Raw genomic sequence first — 22,758 nt, forward strand, 5'->3', positions numbered from 1 at the left:
GAATAGGGGATTCTCTACTATACCTAAAATTTCTCCTCACAGCAGATGAATTATTTCAATTACATATTAAGCTCTAAAGAATAGAGATTTTTTGGAATTTGCAAAGATTTATAATTGGAAATGGGCCAAGTTATTCTCCAGAAGTTTCTCCACGCTTTAATGATATCATCCTAAAGAAACTCTTGAATTGCTTTTTCTACATGGACTATATGTAATTAATTCTTAAAATTGATCTTCTATAAAAAATAATTTTCTTCCAGAAAACCTTCCAGGAAATAAAAGAAACAATATTTACAAACAGTATGAATTAGATGTCAATCTAAAACAGAAAGGCTGAATTTTAATTGTCACTCACTGAGATTCTAAAATGAGTTTGGGGCTGGGCATGGTGGCTCACACTTGTAATCCCAGCTCTTTGGGAAGCCGAGGTGGGCAGATTGCTTGAGCCCAGGATTTCGAGACCAGTCTGGGCAACATGGTGAAACTCCGTCTCTACAAAAAATTAAAAAAAAAAATAGCTGGGCGTGGTAGTGCATGCCTGTAGTTTCAGCCACCAGAAGGCTTAGGCAGGAGGATGGCTTGAGCCTGGGAGGGTGAGGCTACAGTGAACCTTATTGCACCACTGCATTCCAGCCTGTGCAACAGAGCAAGATCCTGTCTCAGACAAACAATCGCTACATCCCAAGCTCATATATATATAATTAATTAAAATTTTAATTTATTACAGTTTTACATTTTTAGCCATAAAACAATTTAGCAAGCAAGGCACTTGAAAGGCATATTTTTGTTCTTGGAGATCCTACAATTCATAAAGTTGAATTCTACTGAGGGAACAGGTGGAGTGGATGGGTCTCTGTTCACTTAGAACTTGACTTGCAGTGACTCCTAAGTACCCTCAATCTTACAAAAAAATTGGATCTCTATCAGTGATTGACCACACTTGGTGTCTTCAGTTTTATATCCTCCCCTTTGTTATGGGTCCTTCCTATTTAGAAGTCCACGGATCATTTCCTATTGCAACTGGAGTCTGAATTCACTAGTGGTATCGTAAACTACGTGCCAAATTATCAAACCCGCACAAAGGAAGTAGATAGAAACTGGTTAAGTGTGGCTAAGGCAAGAGATTTCCTTCCTCTCTGAGTGTGTCAAGAGGAGTTGAGATATTTTGGGGTAGGGTGGGGGTGGGGGGACCTAAGCCACGAAAATCCTGAATGAATAATCTCCTTAAGAGAATAACAAAAGATTTCACCGAGGAAGGTTTTGTAATATACACATCTGCACATCTGAAGATATATTTAATGGCCAATTTGAAAATGTAAGCATTATTTTAGTAACTTAGAAAAATACCCCTAAACATAGTTACAGAAATTAGATCTGCATATTCAAGGTGAGAATCACAATCTTTCTTAGGTTTTACTAGTTTCCTTTCTGTAACTCAGAACTTGAAGTATTGCTCACTCTGAGTAGATCTTTAGGCTCTCTGAAAGCAAGGCCACTCCAGCGTGCTTGTGGGTAGTTGCAATGAGTCACAGCTGGAACGTCCTGTGGTTAACATTCTGCTCTGAAAACAGAATCAGAATCCGTGAGACGGGTTTCCATGGTAACCTGTATTTGTATACTTTGAAAAATGCCTGTTCCTTTTTGTGTGGTTTTGGGTGGTCAATTTGTGCGGGAATGAATTGTAGAGGTGACATTACCCATCTGTGTGAATATAAACAAAAAACCTGATTTTATTAACGACAAACTTTAAAAAATGAGTTATGAGTTTTTTTTTTCCTTTTCGAGACATTGTTCTACACATTTATTTATTACTTGATTGGGCATTATATTTAAGCATTTTCACAAATGTCTATTTGATGTTTATTTTAATGCATAATTTTCTCCCCTTCAAAGGGAAAAATAAAAGAATTGTCATTCATCAGTGTTGCCCCCCAAACCTACTGCCTAACCCCTCCACCCCCACCCAGTACTTTTACAATGGGTTATAAAAGACCACTGAACAGCTGAGATTCAGGGGTCTCCTTCAATGCATAATCCCATCCGGAAGGAAGGAAAAAAAAATCCCTCTAAGTCATGTGAAAATGCCACGTCTCTTAACCTTGCAGAGCTGAGAGGCAAAAACGCTATGTTGTTCATGACCTTGTGCAGAATTGAAATATGATTCCTCAACATGTTGCGACCTAGTATTCCTTAAGACCCATCGAGCTTAAGGTGATTATAGTTATGGAGAAATCTTATGTTTTGTTGGATAAGGGTTATGACGGCTTAGCTTGGCTCGGAGGCCTGACAAAAATGAAATAATTTATGCTGTGGTCACTAAATTACAATCCGAAGGTTAAGATTTTGGGGGTGGAAGACGGTAGAGCATTTGCTTGCTAATTACTCCACTACTTGGGAGCAGTATGTTTGTTTCTGTGCTAATTAGTTTAGAGCTGGACTTCATGCCCTAGAATTAAGAAAAACTCTAAAGCTGAGATGAATCTCCTGCAGGGAAGCAGGGATTTAGAAGCACAGACTGCAGGATTGGCCTCTTGCCCTCCCGTTTCTCCCCCTGCATGAGAGGGTGGGACTGAGCACTAATGTGAAAAGCTTCTGTTCCGTTTTGTTTCCCTCTTCTTTTTATGTTGCTTTATTCTTCTCTCATTCTCCCCTCTTCATTGTAGGGGAGCTTTCTGATAAATGTGTAGAATATTAGAAACTTGATAGTAAATATACACATTCAAAGCAGCATATGAAAAACAGAGAAAAAGGAAAGCTACAGCAATAAACCTGAAAAATAAACCTCATCTTTATCCATTTGCTTAAAATGCTTAGGTTTAGTACCTTGGGGTGAATGACATAATGGACTTCTGAGCTTGTCTTTTTAAAAATCTCTGCTGACTTCCCTGAAACCTCACAAGCACGTATGATGAGCAGCCGATGTAAGAACTCAACGAGACAGGTCAAGGTTTAAAAATCTGCAATTTATCCTGACCTTGAACAAGGCCTTTGCCTGGTTCTGCCTTCTACTGAGTGGCACAAAGGATCCAAATCCTTTACAGTCTAAGAGGAGCCTGTTGAAATTGAGGATTGTATGGTATTACTACCTATCTAACTATACAGAGTGCCAGTAATCGGGCAGATTGGGTCCTAGTAAAATAAATACAGCTGGTGGGGGAAATCACTGCATTCATTCGTTGGCGATGCATGGGGAAGCTGCCTTTATCAAGGCCCTGCTCTGGGCAGTGAGGGGAAGGCCAGAGGTGGTCTGTGCTTTAAGGCAACTCACAATCGGTAGCGGAGGTAAGACACACAAGCGCATAACAAGAATGCCTGGGAATGTGATCATTTCCACAAAGGAAGCACAGATGAAAAGCTAAGGACTTTCAAAGGCAGACTAATTTATGCCTGACTGCAGGGATTAGGGGCGGCTCCATGGAGGTGCTTTGTAACATTTGGTGGTAAAGTTCTCCACAGTCAAATCAATATGTTTCAAACAATATTTCATGTCATAACATTTTGTTCAATGAAAATAATTTGTCAGTCTGGAATTTATTGAATCCAGATTATACATTTATGCACGGATACGTGCAAACACACAGACATTCACACATACTCTTAAGTAGATGTACTCTCCAAGGGAATCCTCAAGGAAATCCATGAGTCCATTACCAGGTATTTTCTGTTTCATTGGCACAGGCAGCTTATCCCAAGGGTAACTGGAACAAAGTGTTTAAAGGGAACATGAAGGCGATTGGGTGAAAATGTAATGGCCTGAGTCCTGAGGAAGCCAGTCTTGTTGGATTGCCATTATCTTTCTCAAATGAAGAGATATAGTAGAGAGGTTTTCAATTTTTATTTTTCAGTTTGGAGATATATAGCTGATAAAATCATTAAATGAGGTAGGTTAAGGGGACACAACATTGCACCCTCCATTTCTCTTTGAGGATGTATAAATACCTCAATGGAAAATTGGGCAAAGACATCAGTAAACAATTTCCAAGAGAAGAAATCTAAGTGCCCCTAAACATGAAAAAAAAAAAATCTTTCAATGTCAAAGTAATCAAAATAACACAAATTAGGACAATTACCAAAGAGCAATTTTTCACTACCAGTACTAGTTTAAAATGTGATCGTCATCATAATTGACAAAGCTCCGCTGAAAGAAATACCTCTATTAACTGCTGGTGGGAGGATGAGTTGGTATAAACTTTCTGGTAAGAAATTTAATAATATTTTATAAAGAGTCATATGATTATACTGTTTGTTATTCCCTTTCTAGGAATCTTTTAAAAGAAACATTTAAAGTATCAAACAGCTATTTATATCAGCAAAAGATTGGAAATATCTTATATGAAACAACAATAGAATTATAATATAAATGCATTATATTTGTGGCATTTTATGCCGAGGTTTACACAGACAATTTAGTGATATGTTCAATGAAAAACAAGAAACACAATTAAATACGTAGCTCAAATGTATAAACACATATATACACCTGCACAAATAGGTATATTACATGTATATACAAATGAAAAAAGTATCAAGATAAATATTTGGATTTAATGAAATATTAACAGTGTTTGTCTTTAGTCGAATCAATGTATTTTCCTTTTTCATACATTTCTAAAATGTTTGATTATTTTACAGGTAGCATTTATTTTAAAAATTATATCTTGAAGAGGATGGCTGCCCCATTTTCTATGACATGATTATTACACATTGTATTACTGTATCAAAGTATCTCATGTACCCTATAAATATATACACCTACTATGTACCCATAAACATTTAAAAATATTTTAAAATTATATCTTACAATTATAATAGCTGCTATTCATTGAGCCCCGCTATGTGTTGTTAATATGTGAATGCCTACTATTTCCCTATTCTGAGCCTGAATTATACTTTGGATTTGATATGTTGACATAAAACCAAAAGTTACTAGTTGGGTTTCCAAATTTATTGGGCTTACGAAGCAGATCCATCTCTAAAACCCTCTCTATGCAATTTTCAATTTTTAATTCTTATGTTGAATTCTGTGTACTCAACCCACCTCAGCAGATTTACCTCAGGAACAGCTTTTGCTACTTGGGTAGACTTGGCTTTTTCTATCCAACAAGCCATGTGTTTTTACATGGGGAAGTTTCTCTTCTATTTCAGCTCTATGATGGACCACGGCGGATGGGACGCTACTGTGGAGTAGACCTGCCCCCTCCAGGGAGTACTACAAGCTCCAAGCTTCAAGTGCTGCTCCTTACAGATGGGGTTGGCCACCATGAGAAAGGATTTCAGATGCAGTGGTTTGTTTATGGTAAGCCGGGTGCTGATCTCAGTTGTATTTGCAGTTGCTATTTGACCAATAATTTTTTCTTTTTCAGTTCCAAACTTAGAAACAATACCATGAACAAATAATGGAACCCAGGTAGTAATCTCATGCAAGGGTTTAAGAAATATACTTAGACACTGATGGAACTTGGAGAGTTAAGTCTGTTAGGATTAAGAGAGGAAGTGACATCAAAGTGGAAAGAATTTGGTTAATTGTATTAATTGTAGGTGTAGTAATAAATTGCCTTAGATAAATAAAGAAGCAGAATGAAGTTTCTAGGGATGAAGAGTTAAACCTGGGTATAGCAAGTTAACTGCAAGGTGGGGTGGGAGTATCTCAGGTGCAATGGAATAGAAGGAGATTTAAGGCTCACCTTGATGTTAAGCAGAGAAAGGATAGGGATAGATGAGAAAGAATGAAAGTCAGTCAGACAGGGATGGGAAAAAGGAAGGGGTAGCGTTGGCCTGAGAGGAGGAGGATTTGAGCTGAGATGCACAAAGCCAGGGGCATGTGTTGTACTTGTCAAACAGGAAGGAGCACATCTGGATCCCACCTACAAATTGGTGGTTCAGGAAGCAGGTAGGGATCATTCCTCTGAAGATGGAAGGTCTCCTTTAACAAGAGGTCTGAAATTACTACAAATTGCAGGTGGGCCAATCTGCAAGTGGAGAGCCCCAGAGCAGTGGTTCCCAAAATGTGGTCCCTAGAGAGAGTATCAGCATTACCTGGAACTTGTTAGAAATTCAAATTCTTGGGCCCCATCCCAGGCCTACAGAATCACAAACTCTGAAGTGGGTCCCAATAATCTGTGTCTTAACTGGTCTCCCTGGTGATTAAAGTTTGGAAACTACTGACAGGTGAAGCCAGCTGAGCTTCTGGGTGGGGTGGGGACTTGGAGAACTTTTCTGTCTAGCTAAAAGTTTGTAAATGCACCAATCAGCTCTCTGTGTCTAGCTAAAGGTTTGTAAATGCACCAATCAGCACTCTGTAAAAACACACCAATCAGTGCTCTGTGTCTAGCTAAAGGTTTGTAAATGCACCAATCAGCACTCTATAAAAACAGACCAATTAACGCTCTGTAAAATGGACCAATCAGTGCTCTGTAAAATGGACCAATCAGCTCTCTGTAAAATGGACCAATCAGCAGGACATGGGTGGGGCCTAATAAGGAAATAAAAGCTGGTCACCCAAGCCAGCAGCGGCAACCTGCTCGGGTCCCCTTCTACATTGTGGAAGCTTTGTTCTTTTGCTGTTCACAATAACTCTTGCTGCTGCTCACTCTTTGGGTCCGCACTACCTTTATGAGCTGTAACACTCACTGCAAAGGTCTGTGGCTTCACTCCTGAAGTCAGTGAGACCACAAACCTACTGGAAGGAAGAAACTGCGGACACATCTGAACATCCGAACAAACTAACTCTGGACACACCATCTTTAAGAACTGTAACACTCACTGTGAGGGTCTGCAGCTTCATTCTTGAAGTCAGCAAGACCAAGAACCCACTGGAAGGAATAAATTCCGGACACATTTTGGCGACCCAGATGGGACAATCACCAAGCAGTGAGTACTATCGGACCCCTTTCGCTTGCTAGTCTGTCCTATTTTTCCTTAGAATTTGGGGGCTAAATACCAGGCACCTGTCAGCCAGTTAAAAGCAACTAGCACGGCCGCTGGACTAAAGACATGGGTGTCAGACTTTCTGGGAAAGGCTCTAAACAACCCCCGACTCTTCGGAGCTGGGAGAGTTGGTTGGCCTGGAACCAGCTTCGGCTTTTTCTGTACTTTTGGGCTGAGCCGAGGGTTGACAGAGAGGAAAGCCATTCAGCTCTGGGGTCCCGACAAGTTGGTTGACCCTGTGGCCATGAGTGGAACTCTCAAAGTCATGTCGCCCAAGTGAGACTTGTCCATCTATCCTATCTATCCTGACCCTTGCCTCCTGGGTCCTAATGCCTGTCAGACAAACTTCCTCTCATTGCTCTTCTCCAAGGCTAGTCCCACTTCTAAAACCACTCCCTATCTCTCGTACTTTTCTAGTTTCTCCTGTAAGAATGATTTCTAGTATAAACTCCAGGACTCTGTTACCTTCTTTAGGCACCTGGACTTACCAATCAGAAAGACATAATTTTTGCTGAAAGCCCCGTTGTAGTGGGGACTATCTGGAATTTTAGGATCCTTCCTCAGACAAGCAGGCCTAACAAAAGCTATTGCTGAAGCTAGGATATGGGGAACCTCAGAAATTATATCCTTCCTATTCGTATAAGTGAGGACAAAAGGCATCACTCTTCCAACTCTGGAGATCCCTTCCCTCCCTCAGGATATGGCCCTCCACTTCATTTTTGGGGCATAACATCTTTATAGGACACGAGTAAGGTCCCAGTACTAACAGGGGAATGTTTAGGACTCTAACAGGTTTTCGAGAATGTGTCAGTAAGGGCCACTAAACCTGATTTTTCTCAGTCCTCCTTGTGGTCTAGGAGGACAGGCAAGAGTGCAGGTTTTTGAGAATGCATCAGTAAGGGCCACTAAATCCGACCATCCTCAGTTCTCCTTGTGGTCTAGGAGGAAAACTAGTGTTTCTGCTGCTGTCCTCAGTTCTCCTTGTGGTCTAGGAGGAAAACTAGTGTTTCTGCTGCTGTCCTCAGTTCTCCTTGTGGTCTAGGAGGAAAACTAGTGTTTCTGCTGCTGTGTCAGTGAGCACAACTATTCTAATCAGCAGGGTCCAGGGACCCTTGCAGGTTCTTGGGCAGGGGGAAAAACAAACCAAACCAAAACCGCAGGTGGTTTTGTCTTTCAGATGGGAAACAGTCAGGCATCAACAGGCTCACCCTTGAAATGCATCCTAAGCCATTGGGACCAATTTGACCTGCAAACTGTGAAAAAGAGGCAGCTCATTTTTTTTCTGCAGTATGGCCTGGCCCCAGTATTCCCCCTCTGATGGGGAAAATGGCCACCTGAAGGAAGTATACTTTACAATACTATCCTGCAGCTTGACCTTTTCTGTAAGAGGGAAGGCAAACAGAGTGAAATACCTTATGTCCAAGCTTTCTTTTCATTGAAGGAGAATACACAACTATGTAAAACTTGCAATTTACATCCCACAGGAGGACCTTTCAGCTTACCCCCATATCCTAGCCTCCCTATAGCTCCCCTTTCTATTAATGATAAGCCTCCTCTAATCTCCCCTGCCCAGAAGGAAATAAGCAAAGAAATCTCCAAGGGACCACAAAAACCCCCAGGCTATCGGTTATGTCCCCTTCAAGCTGTAGGGGAAGGGGAATTTGGTCCAACCCGGGTACATGTCCCCTTCTCCCTCTCTGATTTAAAGCAGATCAAGGCAGACCTGGGGAAGTTTTCAGATGATCCTGATAGGTACATAGATGTCCTAGAGGGTCTAGGGCAAACCTTTGATCTCACTTGGAGAGTCATGCTATTGTCAGATCAAACCCTGGCCTTGAATGAAAAGAATGCAGCTTTAGCTGCAGCCTGAGAGTTTGGAGATACCTGATATCTTAGTCAAGTAAATGATAGAATGACAGCTGAAGAAAGGGACAAATTCCCTAGTGGTCAATAAGCCATCCCCAGTGTGGATCGCCACTGGGACCTCCACTCAGATCATGGGGACTGGAGTCGTCAACATCTGCTAACCTGTGTTCTAGAAGGACTAAGGAGAATTAGGAAAAAGTCCATGAATTATTCAGTGATGTCCACCATAACTCAGGGAAAGGAAGAAAATCCTTCTGCCTTCCTCAAGCAGCTATGGGAGGCCTTAAGAAAATATACTTCCTTGTCACCCGACTCACTCATGGGTCAACTGATCCTAAAAGATAAGTTTATTACCCAATCAGCTGCAGATATCAGGAGAAAGCTCCAAAAAGGAATCCTCGGCCCTGAACAAAATCTGGAGGCATTATTAAACCTGGTAACCTAGGTGTTCTATAATAGGGACCAAGAGAAACAGGCCCAAAAGGAAAAGTGAGATCAGAGAAAGGCCACAGCCTTAGTCATGGCCCTCAGACAAACAAACCTTGGTGGTTCAGAAAGGACAAAAATGGAGCAGGCCTTTCACCTGGGAGGGCTTGTTATCAATGTGGTTTAGAAGGACACTTTAAAAAAGATTGTCCAACGGGAAACAAGCTGCCCCCTTGTCCATGTCCATGATGCCAAGGTAATCACTGGAAGGTGCACTGGGCCAGAAGCCCCCAACCAGATGATCAAACAACAGGACTGAGGGTGCCTGGGGCAAGCACCAGCTCATGTCATCACCCTCACTGAGCCCCGAGTACATTTAACCATTGAGGGCCAGGAAATTGACTTCCTCCTGGACACTGGCACGGCCTTCTCAGTGTTAATTTGCTGTCCTGGATGACTGTCCTCAAGGTCCCTTACCATCCGAGGAATCCTGGGACAGCCTGTAACCAGATATTTCTCCCACCTCCTCAGTTGTAATTGGGAGACTTTGCTCTTTCCACATGCCTTTCTTGTTATGCCTGAAAGTCCCACACCCTTATTAGGGAGGGATATATTAGCCAAAGCTGGAGCGATTATCTACATGAATATGGGGAACAAGTTACCCATTTGTTGTCCCCTACTTGAGGAGGGAATCAACCCTGAAGTCTGGGCATTGGAAGGACAATTTGGAAGAGCAAAAAATGCCCACCCAGTCCAAATCAGGCTAAGAGACCCACCACTTTTCCTTATCAAAGGCAATATCCCTTAAGACCTGAAGCTCATAAAGGATTATAGGATATTGTTAAACAATTAAAAGCTCAAGGCTTAGTAAGGAAATGCAGCAGTCCCTGCAACACCCCAATTCTAGGAGTACAAAACTGAATGGTCATTGGAGACTGGTGCAGGATCTTGGACTCATCAATGAGGCGGTGGTTCCTCTACATCTAGTTGTACCCAACCCCTGTACCCTGCTCTCTCAAATGCCAGGGAGGCAGAGTGGTTCGCTGTTCTGGACTTCAAGGATGCCGTCTTCTGTATTCCCCTGTACTCTGACTCCCAGTTTCTCTTTGCCTTTGAGGATCCCACAGACCACATGTCCCAACTTACGTGGATGGTCTTGCCTTAAGGGTTTAGGGATAGCCCTCATCTGTTTGGTCAGTCACTGGCCCAAGATCTAGGCCACTTCTCAAGTCCAGGCACTCTGGTCCTTCAGTATGTGGATGATTTACTTTTGGCTACCAGTTTGGAAGCCTCATGCCAGCAGGCTACTCTAGATCTCTTGAACTTTCTAGCTAATCAAGGGTACAAGGCGTCTAGGTCAAAGGCCCAGCTTTGCCTATAGCAGGTCAGATATCTAGGCCTAATCTTAGCCAGAGGGACCAAGGCCCTCAGCAAGGAATGAATACAGCCTATACTGGCTTATCCTCACCCTAAGACATTAAAACAGTTGCGAGGGTTCCTTGGAATCACTGGCTTTTGCTGACTGTGGATCCACAGGTACAGCAAGATAGCCAGGCCCCTCTATACTCTAATCAAGGCTACCCAGAGGGAAAATACTCATCTAGTAGAGTGGGATCCAGGGGCAGAAACAGCCTTCAAAACCTTAAAGCAGGCCCTAGTACAAGCTCCAGCTTTAAGCCTTCACACAGGACAAAACTTCTTTATACGTCACAGAGAGAGCAGGGATAGCTCTTGGGGTTCTTACTCAGACTCATGGGATAACTCCACAACCAGTGGCAGACCTAAGTAAGGAAATTGATGTAGTAGCAAAAGGCTGGCCTCACTGTTTAAGGGTAGTTGTGGCGGTGGCTGTCTTAGTGTCAGAGGCTATGAGAATAATACAAGGAAAGGATCTCACTGTCTGGACTACTCATGATGTAAATTGCACACTAGGTGCCAAAGGAAGTTTATGGCTATCAGACAACTGCCTGCTTAGATACCAGGTGATACTCCTTGAGGGACCAGTGCTTCAGATATGTATATGCACGGCCCTCAACCCTCCCACTTTTCTCCCAGAGGATGGGGAACCAATTGAGCATGACTGCCAACAAATTATAGTCCAGACTTATGCCGCCCGAGATGATCTCTTAGAAGTCCCCTTAGCTAATCCTGACCTTAACCTATATACTGATGAAAGTTCATTTGTGGAAAATGGGATACGAAGGGCAGGTTATGCCATAGTTAGTGATGTAACCATGCTTGAAAGTAAGCCTCTTGCCCCGGGGACCAGCACCCAGTTAGCAGAACTAGTGGCACTTACTCAAGCCTTAGAACTGGGAAAGAGAAAAAGAATAAATGTGTATATAGATAGCAAGTATGCTTATCTAATCCTACATGCCCATGCTGCAATATGGAAAGAAAGGGAGTTCCTAATCTCTGGGGGAACCCCTGTTAAATACCACAAGGAAATCATGGAGTTATTGCACTAAGTGCAAAAACCCAAGGAGGTGGCAGTCCTACACTGCCAAAGCCATCAAAAAGGGGAAGGAGAGGGGAGAGCAGCAGCATAAGTGGCTGACAGAGGCAGGGAAAGACCAGCAGAAAGGAAAGAGAGAAAGAGACAGAGGAAGAGAGAGACAAAGAGGGAGTCAGAGAGAAAGTCAGAGAAAGAAAGAGAAGGAGATAGAGAGGAAGAGACAGAAAGTCAAAGAGAGAGAGAGAGGAAGAGATAGAGAAAGAGAAAGATAGGAAGTCAAAAGAAGGAGACAGAGAGGAAGAGACAGAAAGAAAGTCAGAGAGAGACAGAGAGAGAAAGACAGACAGAAAGTCAAAGAGAGGGGGAAAGAGAGGAAGAGACAAAGGAGTGAAAGAAAAAGATAGAAGTAGTAAAGAAAAAAACTGTACCATGTTCCTTTAAAAGTCAGGATAAATTTAAAACCTGTAATTGATAATTGAAGGTCTTCTCTGTAACCCTGTAACACTCCAATACCACCTTGTTGTCAGTGTAAACAAGGGTAGAGCCGGAAGCACTGAGGCCACTGACAACCGGTAGCCTTCCTATCAAAAATCCTTAACCCAGCAGATTTCCTAACAGGGGATCTAAATCTTAATTACCATACAAAGGTCCAACCAGACATAGGAGGAACTCCCTTCAGCACAGGAGGATAGATGGTTCCTCCCAGGCGATTAAGGAAAAAGACACAATGGGTGTTCAGGAAACTCTTATAGAAGCAGAGTTAGGAAAATTGCCTAATAATTGGTCTGCTCAAACATGGGAGTTGCTTGCACTCAGCCAAATTTTAAAGTACTTACAGAATCAGGAGGGAGTCATCTATACCAATTCTAAGTTAATATGGATGGAATGAGGTTTTATTAATAGCAAAGAAAAATTAAAATCCCAAGCTTACAAAGGTTTTCCACTAAAGGTTGCTAAAAGTTAACAGTGTAACAAGCATTATCCTACTACCACACACTCTCAAAGGATTTCTCAGACAGTTTGCAAGAAATAACAAAATCTGTCCAATAAGGATAGTAACTACAATCCAAAATAGACTCTTTGGCAGCAGTGACTCTCCGAAACCGCCGAGGCCTAGACCGTCCTCACTGCCAAGAAAGGAGGACTTTGCACCTTCTTAGGGAAAGAGTGTTGCTTTTACACTAACCAGTCAGGGATAGTACAAGATGCCACCCAACGTTTACAGGAAAAGGCTTCTGATATCAGACAATGCCTTTCAAATTCTTATATCAACCTCTGGAGTTGGGCGACATGGCTTCTCCCTTTTCTAGGTCCTGTGGCCACCATCTTGCTATTACTTGCCTTCAGGCCCTGTATTTTTAACCTCCTTGTCAAATTTGTTTCCTCTAGAATCAAGGCCATCAAGCTACAGATAGTCTTACAAATGGAACCCCAAATGAGCTCAACTAACAACTTCTACCGAGGACCCCTGGACCGACCCACTGGCCCTTTCACTGATATAAAGAGTTCCCCTCTGGAGGACACTACAACTGCAGGGCCCCTTCCTTGCGCCTATCCAGCAGGAAGTAGCTAGAGCGGTCATCGCCCAATTCCCAGCAGCAGTTGGGGTGTCCTGTTTAGAGGGGGAATTGAGAGGTGAAGCCAACTGAGCTTCTGGGTCGGATGGGGACTTGGAGAACTTTTCTGTCTAGCTAAAGGTTTGTAAATGCACCAATCAGCCTCTGTGTCTAGCTAAAGGTTTGCAAATGGACCAATCAGCACTCTGTAAAAACACACCAATCAGCACTCTGTGTCTTAACTAAAGGTTTGTAAATGCACCAATCAGCACTCTGTAAAATGGACAAATCAGCACTCTGTAAAATGGACCACTCAGTAGGATGTGGGCGGGGCCAAATAAGGAAATAAAAGCTGGCCACCCGAGCCAGCAGTGGCAACCCGCTTAAGTCCCCTTCCACGCTGTGGAAGCTTTTTGCTTTCGCTCTTCACAATAAATCTTGCTGCTGCTCACTCTTTGGGTTCACACTACCTTTATGAGCTGTGACAGTCACTGCGAAGGTCTGTGGCTTCATTCCTGAAGTCAGTGAGACCATGAACCCACCAGGAGGAACAAACAACTCCGCCCTATCTTTAAGAGCTGTAACACTCACTGTGAAGGTCTGTGACTTCACTCCTAAAGTCAGCAAGACCATGAACCCACTGGAAGGAAGAGACTGTGGACACATCTGAACAAACAAACTCCGGATGCACCAGCTTTAAGAACTGTAACACTCACCGCAAGGGTCCGTGGCTTCATTCTTGAAGTTAGCAGGACCAAGAACCCACCGGAAGGAATAAATTCCAGACACACTACTGTCTGAGAGTGATCTATCCCTGGAACGTGTAGTCCTTGTGGGTCTCATAGGAGTAGTTCTCAACCATGATGCTAGAGCTCATTGGTGTATTTCAGTCAACTGGAAAGAGAAGTGGAGTTGCAAGATTATACCAGGAATCAAGCATAGACATCTAAGCTGTGGCCCTACTGTCAAAATCAGGGCTGAACTCTAGCTGAGCACACATGAATGTGTGCAGTGGTTGACTCTTAAGGTTGTTCACATTCTGGTGCACTCATTATATGAATGTCAGAGCTACATGTAACTGAATAGCCCTATTATACACTTAGGAGAGCTAGGCGTTCTGAGATTATAAACTGGGCTCTGAGTGTATTTCTATTAAAATATGTATGGGACTTTCAGTATTTAAAAATAGTCAGTGGTCATCCACAGAGCTACTTGCAACTTGAAACGTACATTATGAATTCCCAAAGTAAATTAGTTGTGATAATTAATCTTGTAGAAGTCCTGGACCTTCTTCTTCGTCAGGTGAGTAGATATTTATTTATTTATTTATTTATTGAGATAGGTTCTCTCTCTGTCATCCAAAGTGGAGTGCAGTGGTGTGATCATAGCTCACTGGAGACTTGAGCTCTGAGGCTTAAGTGATTCTCTCACCTCAGCCTCTTGAGTAGCTGGGACTACAGATGTGTACCACCGCACTTGGCAATTTTTTATTTTTAGTAGAGTCGAGGTCTTACTATGTTGCCCAGGCTGATCTTGAACTTCTGAGCTCAAGCAATCCTCCTGCCTTGACCTCCCAAAGTGCTGGGATTATAGACTTGAGCCACTGCATCTGGCCCAAGTGGGTAAATTCAACCTAAGTCAACTCATTGATCCATTAAATGCAGGGATTTGATTGATTCATCTCTGTAATACAGATCATCTGTAGTATTCCATGATTCTGAAACACATGATTCTAACTAGAGACAGTGTGAAAAGAGACAGAAAGGACAGGAGAATCTTGGGAAATGGCCCAGATTTTCAAGGGCTGGGGCATTCTCCAGAGCATACGTGCTTCCCAGATGCTCGTGCACATGAACCCTGGGGACCTTGTTGGATAGAGGATGGGGTCTGGGGGCAAGGCCCATGAATCTGCATTTCTAATGAGCTCCCAGGTAATGCTGCTGGTGCTGCTCTGTGGACCACTCTGAGGAACAAGGTGAAAGCAAGTGTTGAGACTGGAGGAATGAGATCGTAGAAAGACAGTATCCCTAGGGACTGGAGAATCCTTCTGAGATGTTGAAAGGGCACATTGTACTGTTTGTTTTAATGACAGTAGGATAATAGCAAGATCTAAAGCAGAGAGAACTTTCCCCGGGACAGAAGTGTAGAAGGTAAGAAATGCTAACCAGGAAGCCTGGGCTCAAGGCCCTGGAGAGTGTTCTCAGCCCTAGATGCACCATTGGAATGGCCTGGGAATTTTAAAAAGTGCCCATGCCTGGGTTCCAATTTCCAGAGATAGGATTCAATTGGTCTGCTGTGGGGCCCTGACTATTGCTAATTTCTAAATGCTCCTTAAGTGATTCATCCATACAGTCAGGATGGAGAGTTTGGGGGTGCAGTGATTTTGCTGATTAGTTGCTCCTGGGGGGCTACTTCCTCTCCCCTCCAGACTGTTCTAGCCTTACTAACCCAAGGCAACTCTAAGGAGCTTGATTGAATGGTCATTGCAGGCTGTGCTCAGATTACTGTATCAATGGGCTCTTCCAGCCAACATGCTGAATCTTGTGGTGAAAGCTCTGAGTTTTATGTTGGGAACGTTTTTTTCTACCAGTTCTACTTGGAATCTGTCTTCCTCTGGGAGAGTCAAAGGCACCCTCTGTCTATTCTCCTTTCCTGTTTACTATTTCAAAACTTTCTCCCAGTTGCTGGAAACTCGGAGCCAGAATTATGCAACAAAACGTTGCCAGCTGGGGCCAGAACTGAAATATAAAATTGTTTTTTAACTCTGTTTTGCTCACAATATGTAAATTATACTTGGGAAGAACTTTCTGGAAAGGAATTTTTAGTCATTTAGATCTATGCAAAATCGTTTATAATATTCTATAGGTATCCAATACCATGGTACACAGAGTTTAATACTCTGCATCTGAAGTCTTTAGTTTGAGATAACCTGAGAAGGGGATCCCACAGAGAGGGCGAGCTCTTCCATCAGAGAGGTCCCACCATTTTTGATCCATTGGAGGTAAATGCAAGACGTAAATCATGAGGTATCATTCACGCATTTGTTCATTCCACAGACAGTAAGGATGGTACTGTGCTGAGATGGGGGACACAGAGTGACTCAGACCAGCAGGCTTGGTTCCTACTCTCACAGAGCTAGGCTAGGTAGGAGAAGCTGACATCACACAAAAACACACTTAAATAAATAGAAAATCAAAACCGTGAGTAGTGCCAAGTGGGCACACACAGGGCAACTGACCTGGGCCTGGCAGGAGGTCAGGGATGATCTCCATGCAAATGAGACCTATGAACCAAAACCTAAAAAATAAGCAGGAGTTAACTAGGCAAGCAGGAGAATGAAAAAGATTCCAGGTAGAAGAAAGACCCTGTGATAGGAGGGAGCAGAAAGAGCCCGAGGGACCTGAGAAGTCAAGAGGCTGGAACTGAGTCCAAGAGGAACAGCGCTGCCAAGGCGCTGCAGAGCTAAGCATATAATGTGGCTAAGCATACACGCACACGCACACATACACACACGGGCAGGGATTCTGCAGCCATGGGGCCAAAATAAATTTAAAAATTACTCTCAATGCTCAAGGTACACACACCACACACACACACACACACACACATACACACACGGGCAGGGACTCTGCAGCCATGGGGCTAAAAAAATTGTAACAATTTCAATGCTCAAGAGACACACCACACACACACACGCAGACAGCAGGGACTCAACAGCCATGGGGCTAAATAAATGTAAAAATTACTCCCAGTGCTCAAGAGACACACCACACACCATACACACACACACACACCACACCACACACACCACACACACACGGGCAGGGACTCTACAGCCATGGGGCTAAATAAATGTAAAAATTACTCCCAGTGCTCAAGAGACACACACACCACACACACACGGGCAGGGACTCTACAGTCATGGGGCTAAATAAATGTGTAAATTACTCTCAATGCTCAAGAGATACACCCCACACACCACACACACACACACACACACACACACACACACACACACACACACGGGCAGGGACTCTGCAGCCATGGGGCTAAATTTAAAAATTACTAGCAATGCTCAAGATACACACCACACACACACACACACAGACAGGGACTCTGCAGCCATGGGGCTAAATAAATGTATAAATTACTCTCAATGCTCAAGTGTAATTGTATTTTTTTTTTTTTTGAGACAAGATATCATTCTGTTTCCCAGGCTAGAGTGCAGTGACACGATCTCAGCTCACTGCAGCCTCAACCTTTTGTGATCGGGTGATCCTCCCTCCTCATCCTCTTGCGTAGCTGGGACTACAGGGGTGCACCACTACACCCAGTTAATTTGTATTTTTTGTAGAGATAGGGTGTCTCTGTTTTCCAGGCTGGTCTCAAACTCCTGGGCTCAAGCAATTTGCCCGCCTCGGCCTCCCAAAATGCTGGGATTACAGGCATGAGCCACTGAGCTGGTGATAATATTCTTAAATGCATTTGTGTGAGTGTGTGTAACATATCAGAAGGAAAAGAATTAGGCTTCTCTCTGCACTGCCCCGCAAGGGATGTTCTCAGAATCAGGTGGAGGGCTCACGACAGCCCCCCTGACGCTGGCCCTGGAGTTGCTCTTCCTGTCCTGGCCAGGTCAAGTGGCTTTAAACTCCTACCCTCTATTCCTCAGAATTCTATCACCTTGCAGGCCCTTCCCCCCACCACAGCCTCCCCCTCTGACTCTTTTCTAAACTGTGCAGTACGATCTCCAGACACCAAGCAGAGAATTCAAACTCGGCAGTGACATTGTCTCCTAAGCATTGCTTCTGAGGAAGAGTTCCTACACACTGCATTCATTTCCCCAATTCATGCATAAATGCATTTACAAAATATGCTGCTTTGTGAACGACACAAACCTTCTATTGGCTTTAAGAAAACAGATCTACAACCAGGCTTTATTTGCGGGCTCTTTCTGAACGTGGCCCTGTAGACGTGAGACGAAGTAATATTGCAGGGCCTTTTATGCGGGTCCTCAAAGAGGGCCCCACCCTGGAAATGAAGAAATGGCCACAGTTGCCCTGTCTCTCTAATCGGTTCATGGTATTCAGCCTTGACAGCATTGTCCAGAGGCTGAATTCAGCCTTGGGGGCCGCCGTCTGGGTTGCGGGGGGAGGGGGTGGGGGGTAGGGGTAGGGAATACAGAAGTTTCCGCAGGCTGTGTGAAAAGCAGCCTCCCAGCCAGCTGCACACACCCCCTCGCCTCTTCTGGTCGTTGCTCCCAGAGGCCTTCTTTCACTTAGTGATGGAATCCAGCATACAAACAAGGTCAAGGAGCTTTGTGAGCTAGAGAGTGACATTTGCAAAGGGAGTGAACCCTTCAGCTGGGAGCTCGCGAGGGCAGGACTAAGGGGCATGTGATCAGGAGATGATGTCACCCAGGATTTCCACAAAGGAAAACGTGGCCTTTTCTTTGGGAAGATAGATGACATCAGCCTCTCAAATGGGGGCTGGGTCCATTTTATCTGCCTTTTAGCTATTAATGAGATTTCTGAAGCCTTGAGAAGTTTCAGAAATTAGTTTGAAGAGAATATTTTAAAAACCATGTCAAGATCTTTTATGACTGGCTTGGTTTGGATGTAAGCCAGTGCCTTCTTGACTACCTGTGGGCGTGAAGCACTGTACCAAAGGGCTTTGAAAAACCATCCTTAGAGCACTGGCAGAAAACTGCCGTGAGGTCAGCAGTGTTTCTCTTAAAGTTAGACCTTCCTTCCAGGTATCTTCTTTCAAATGGTTTTTCATTAGTCTTGGTTTATCACTGGTCTTTCAGGGAAATTCCTTCTCATTCAAAAATTTTATTCCTTTTGTGGCTTAGAGTACATGTAATAGGATTTCTGGGAGGTTCACCCTTTGAAGACAAAGGTTTTATCTTTTGTAATTCCGTTATCCACTTGTCTTGTGTAAGAATGCCTTAGGGTGTGAGGGTGAGTAAGCCGGGCTATAGGAGAAGATCTGGGCCCAGCCTATTGTGAACAGGCAGCTACAACTGTGAATCATGTTAATTACATGATTATTTACATGTCAATTACACATAACCTCTGCAAGCAGATATTTTTTGAGAACAAGTTTTTCATTCATTCAGCCAACCAGCCAGCACGTATTTTGAGCTTGGTGTCTGAATATAGACAGTATTAATTTGCTTGGGCTGTCATAACAAAAATGCCACAGACTGGGAGGTTTAAGCAACAGAAGTGTGCTGTCTCACAGTTCTGGAGGCTGGAAGTCCCAAGTCAAGGTGTCAGCAGGGTTGTTTTCTCCTGAGGCCTCTCTCCTTGGCTTGTGGATGCTGCCTTTTCCCTGTGTCCTCACATGATGTTTTCTCTGTGTGTGTGTTCATCCTGATAGCTCTGTATGTCCAAATTTGCTCCTTACAAGGACACCAGTCAGATTGGATTAGAGTCCATTCAGCTCCATTTTAACTTAATAATCTCTTTTTAAAGGCCCTATCTCCAAAGACAGTCACATTCTGAGGTCTGGGAGTTAGAACTTCAATGTGTGAATTTCGGCAGAGATACAATTCAGCCCATAACAGAAAGGAAGCAGATCACATTCTTGACTTTGGGGAGTTAGTCATCGGGTAGGCAAGGCAGGCAAACCAAGTGTAGAAATATATACATAATCCAGGACACCATGGGAACGCAGAAAAAAATAGCTAGGTCAGCCTGCGGGATTTCGAAGGACCCTCCAGGCAGCTTTGACATTTGCACTGAGTTTTAAAGAATGGGCAAGTATTGATCAGACAAATATCTGGGAGAGGAAGGCATTTCTAAGTAGAAGCAGCAAGGCGTGAGGGTACAAAAGTTTTGCAAAGAGCAAGTCCTTCAGCTAGACCACACATTCTCTGCATTCTCCACTGGGGAAGTATCAACTCCAAGGACGTAAAATTGGCTCTTGGTAGGGGGATTAAGAAATTCTTACTCTTTAATGTATAAAGCATAAAGATATACAGTACATAACAGATATACAATATACTTGTATTAAATTTTCATGGTTGAGAATTTGGAAAAAAATGAACAGTCTCCCTAGGGGGCTGATAATGAAGAAAAGGTGAGAAACACTAGGGAAAGGGAGTGATAGAAGTTGAGGCAGGATAGGTTATCAGAAACCAATTGATAAGAAACATTGCCAGAATTTGGATTTTATTCTGCCATCAGGGAAAGACCATCGATGGATTTTTAAGTGGGAAATTTAGTGATGCAAACACAAGTATACTTTAGAATAAGAGTCTGGTAAGTAGAGGGATGCCTAAGAAGAGGAAGAGACTGAGAGTTTGAGTAACTAGTTAGGGGGCTATTAAATCAGAGCAGGGAGAAAGGAAATGAGTAGTGGGTGAGGCAGTGTATTAAAGAGCTGTTTAGGGCTGGGCACAGTGGCTCACACCTGTAATCTCAGCACTTTGAGAGGCCAAGGTGTGGACCATGAGGTCAGGAGTTTGAGACTGGCCTGACCAACCCCATCTCTACTAAAAATACAAAAATTAGCCAGGTGTGGTGGTGCGTGCCTGTAATCCTAGCTACTCAGGAAGCTGAGGCAGGAGAATAGCTTGAACCTGGGAGGCAGAGATTGCAGTGAGCCAAGATGGCACCATTGCACTCCATCCTGGGCAATAGAGCGAGAGCGAGATTCTACTAGGAGAAAAAAAAAAAAACCCACTATTTAGAAGGTGGGGTGGGCAGATCTGATGGTGGAGTAGATGTGTGTCAGTCTGGGAGAGAGAAGAAGGAATCATGGATAGCTCCTCCAGCTTTCCTGCAGTATATGATTTGGTGCATGTTGGTGCCATTATTCATAGATAGGAAATCCCAGAAAAAGACCACGTTTGGGGGAAAACTGTGAGCTCCGATTTGAACATGCTGCATTTGAGATGTTCAGGGGATGTGTCCTTTCAGCAATGGCCGGTGTAAGTATAAAAATTAGGTGAGGATTTGGGCCAGAGAAAGAGACTTTGGAATAAACTATGTGTTGGTGAATCTGGAGTTGGGAGCATGATGAAATATATATCCAAAACTGTGCAAGGTATTTTTAGGCATATGAAAGAAATACCACGTTAGTCTTTGTCTTCAAGCTGTGCACGATCAGTTAGGAAGCAGGTGTAGAAAACTAATGGAAGTGCTGAACTATAAGGTGCCTATTGCAAGGCTAGTGAGGAGGCTGGAAGTCACTGGGGAAAATCTTCATGGACTCTGTGAGATTTTAGAGTCCTTGAAGAATGATCAGGACACGAATTGACAGATGGTGCAGATGGTGCCTGGATCAGCATGAGCAAAGAAAGAGGTAGAAATAAGCCTGATGTAATGAAGACAATGGGGTATGAGGCTTCATAGACCTCCTGGGCTAGATTCTTTAAAACTCTCAAAGCCAGCCAGACAAGTGTGAACTTAATGTCGTAAGGAAAAGGGAACCACTGTTGTTTTAGACAATGGAGTGGGAAATGTCAAGGGAGGAGATTACAATTGGAGAAATCATAGATCACAGTGATAGAGACAACCCCAGGGGACTATTCTGGGTCCTGGCTACTGAGAGCGGGGAATAGAGGTCTGCAGAGCCAAGACAATTGACCATCAAAGGGAAGTAATATTCTGATAAATCCTCAGCAAAGACACTCAAGGGCTATGTGGCCAGTGCTGTGATAAATCCTGACCCAGAAAATATTAGACCAATTGCCACATTCTCTCTTCCTAATAATTTCTTCAAGGTTATAACTTTGAAATACAGACGCGTGATTACCTAAGTTTTCCAGTTTGAAAATGATTTTAGGAGTCTTTTTTGTTATTGAACAAGCAACTTTTGTTGAACAAAAAAATTTTATTGAACAAAAAAATGTTGTTCAATTTAAAATTTTTGTTATTGTATGTCCTTGATGCCACGTGGTGAAAGAATTCACAACAATCTGGAAGTATGATGTTGGCAATGGAAGTGATTTATGAATTGTGGTCAGCAAAGATTCTAGGGCAGGTTCACAGGGCTGAGCTGTGAATCACACTGTCTGGTTCTAATCTCAGGCGCAGACCTTCCTCTCCGTAGGTGATGGAATTGCTTTTACAGTGTCGCTTCCTGCTAGGCTGTGATAGACATAACGTCACACAGAGAGAAACGGTAAAGTACCCATCCATCCGCCTCCAAAGTAACCTCAAGAATGTGATGTCAGATAAAGAAATCCTGCTTGGTTTTGGTAAAAATTTAAGTAAAAGAGAAGCTTTTAAAAACAACCAGCTTTGTTTTTAAGTTAAGAGATATTTCCCTAAATGCTGACTGTTCTTTCTCTCACATTTATATATGCTATATCCCATCCTGCGTATGATGGCTTTTTCAGCCTATTTGATATTTTGGGCTTTTGTCTTTGTGATAGTCTTAAAATATTTTTAAGCATGGAGACTGGAAATGAGTTCCATCTTAGTGTGGAACCAAAGCACAGGTTTCTGCATTGTGATACTGAGTCTGATTTTTATTTATGACAAATTTTCACTTACATCTTTTCTGCAAAGAAATTCT

At 43.1% G+C, this 22,758-nt stretch overlaps 1 protein-coding gene across 1 annotated transcript in view; it reads left to right on the forward strand.

Annotated features, from left to right (window-relative positions):
• Positions 1-22,758, forward strand: part of CUBN (cubilin) — a 336,941-nt gene that overhangs the window by 123,917 nt on the left and 190,266 nt on the right. The window contains exon 29 of the mRNA XM_023223232.1: positions 5,146-5,296. Coding sequence (XP_023079000.1) covers positions 5,146-5,296 — 151 coding nt within the window. The remainder of the gene's footprint in view (positions 1-5,145; positions 5,297-22,758) is intronic.

The sequence above is a fragment of the Piliocolobus tephrosceles genome, chromosome 9, assembly GCF_002776525.5.
Source record: "Piliocolobus tephrosceles isolate RC106 chromosome 9, ASM277652v3, whole genome shotgun sequence".
NCBI classification, from domain to species: Eukaryota; Metazoa; Chordata; class Mammalia; order Primates; family Cercopithecidae; genus Piliocolobus; species Piliocolobus tephrosceles.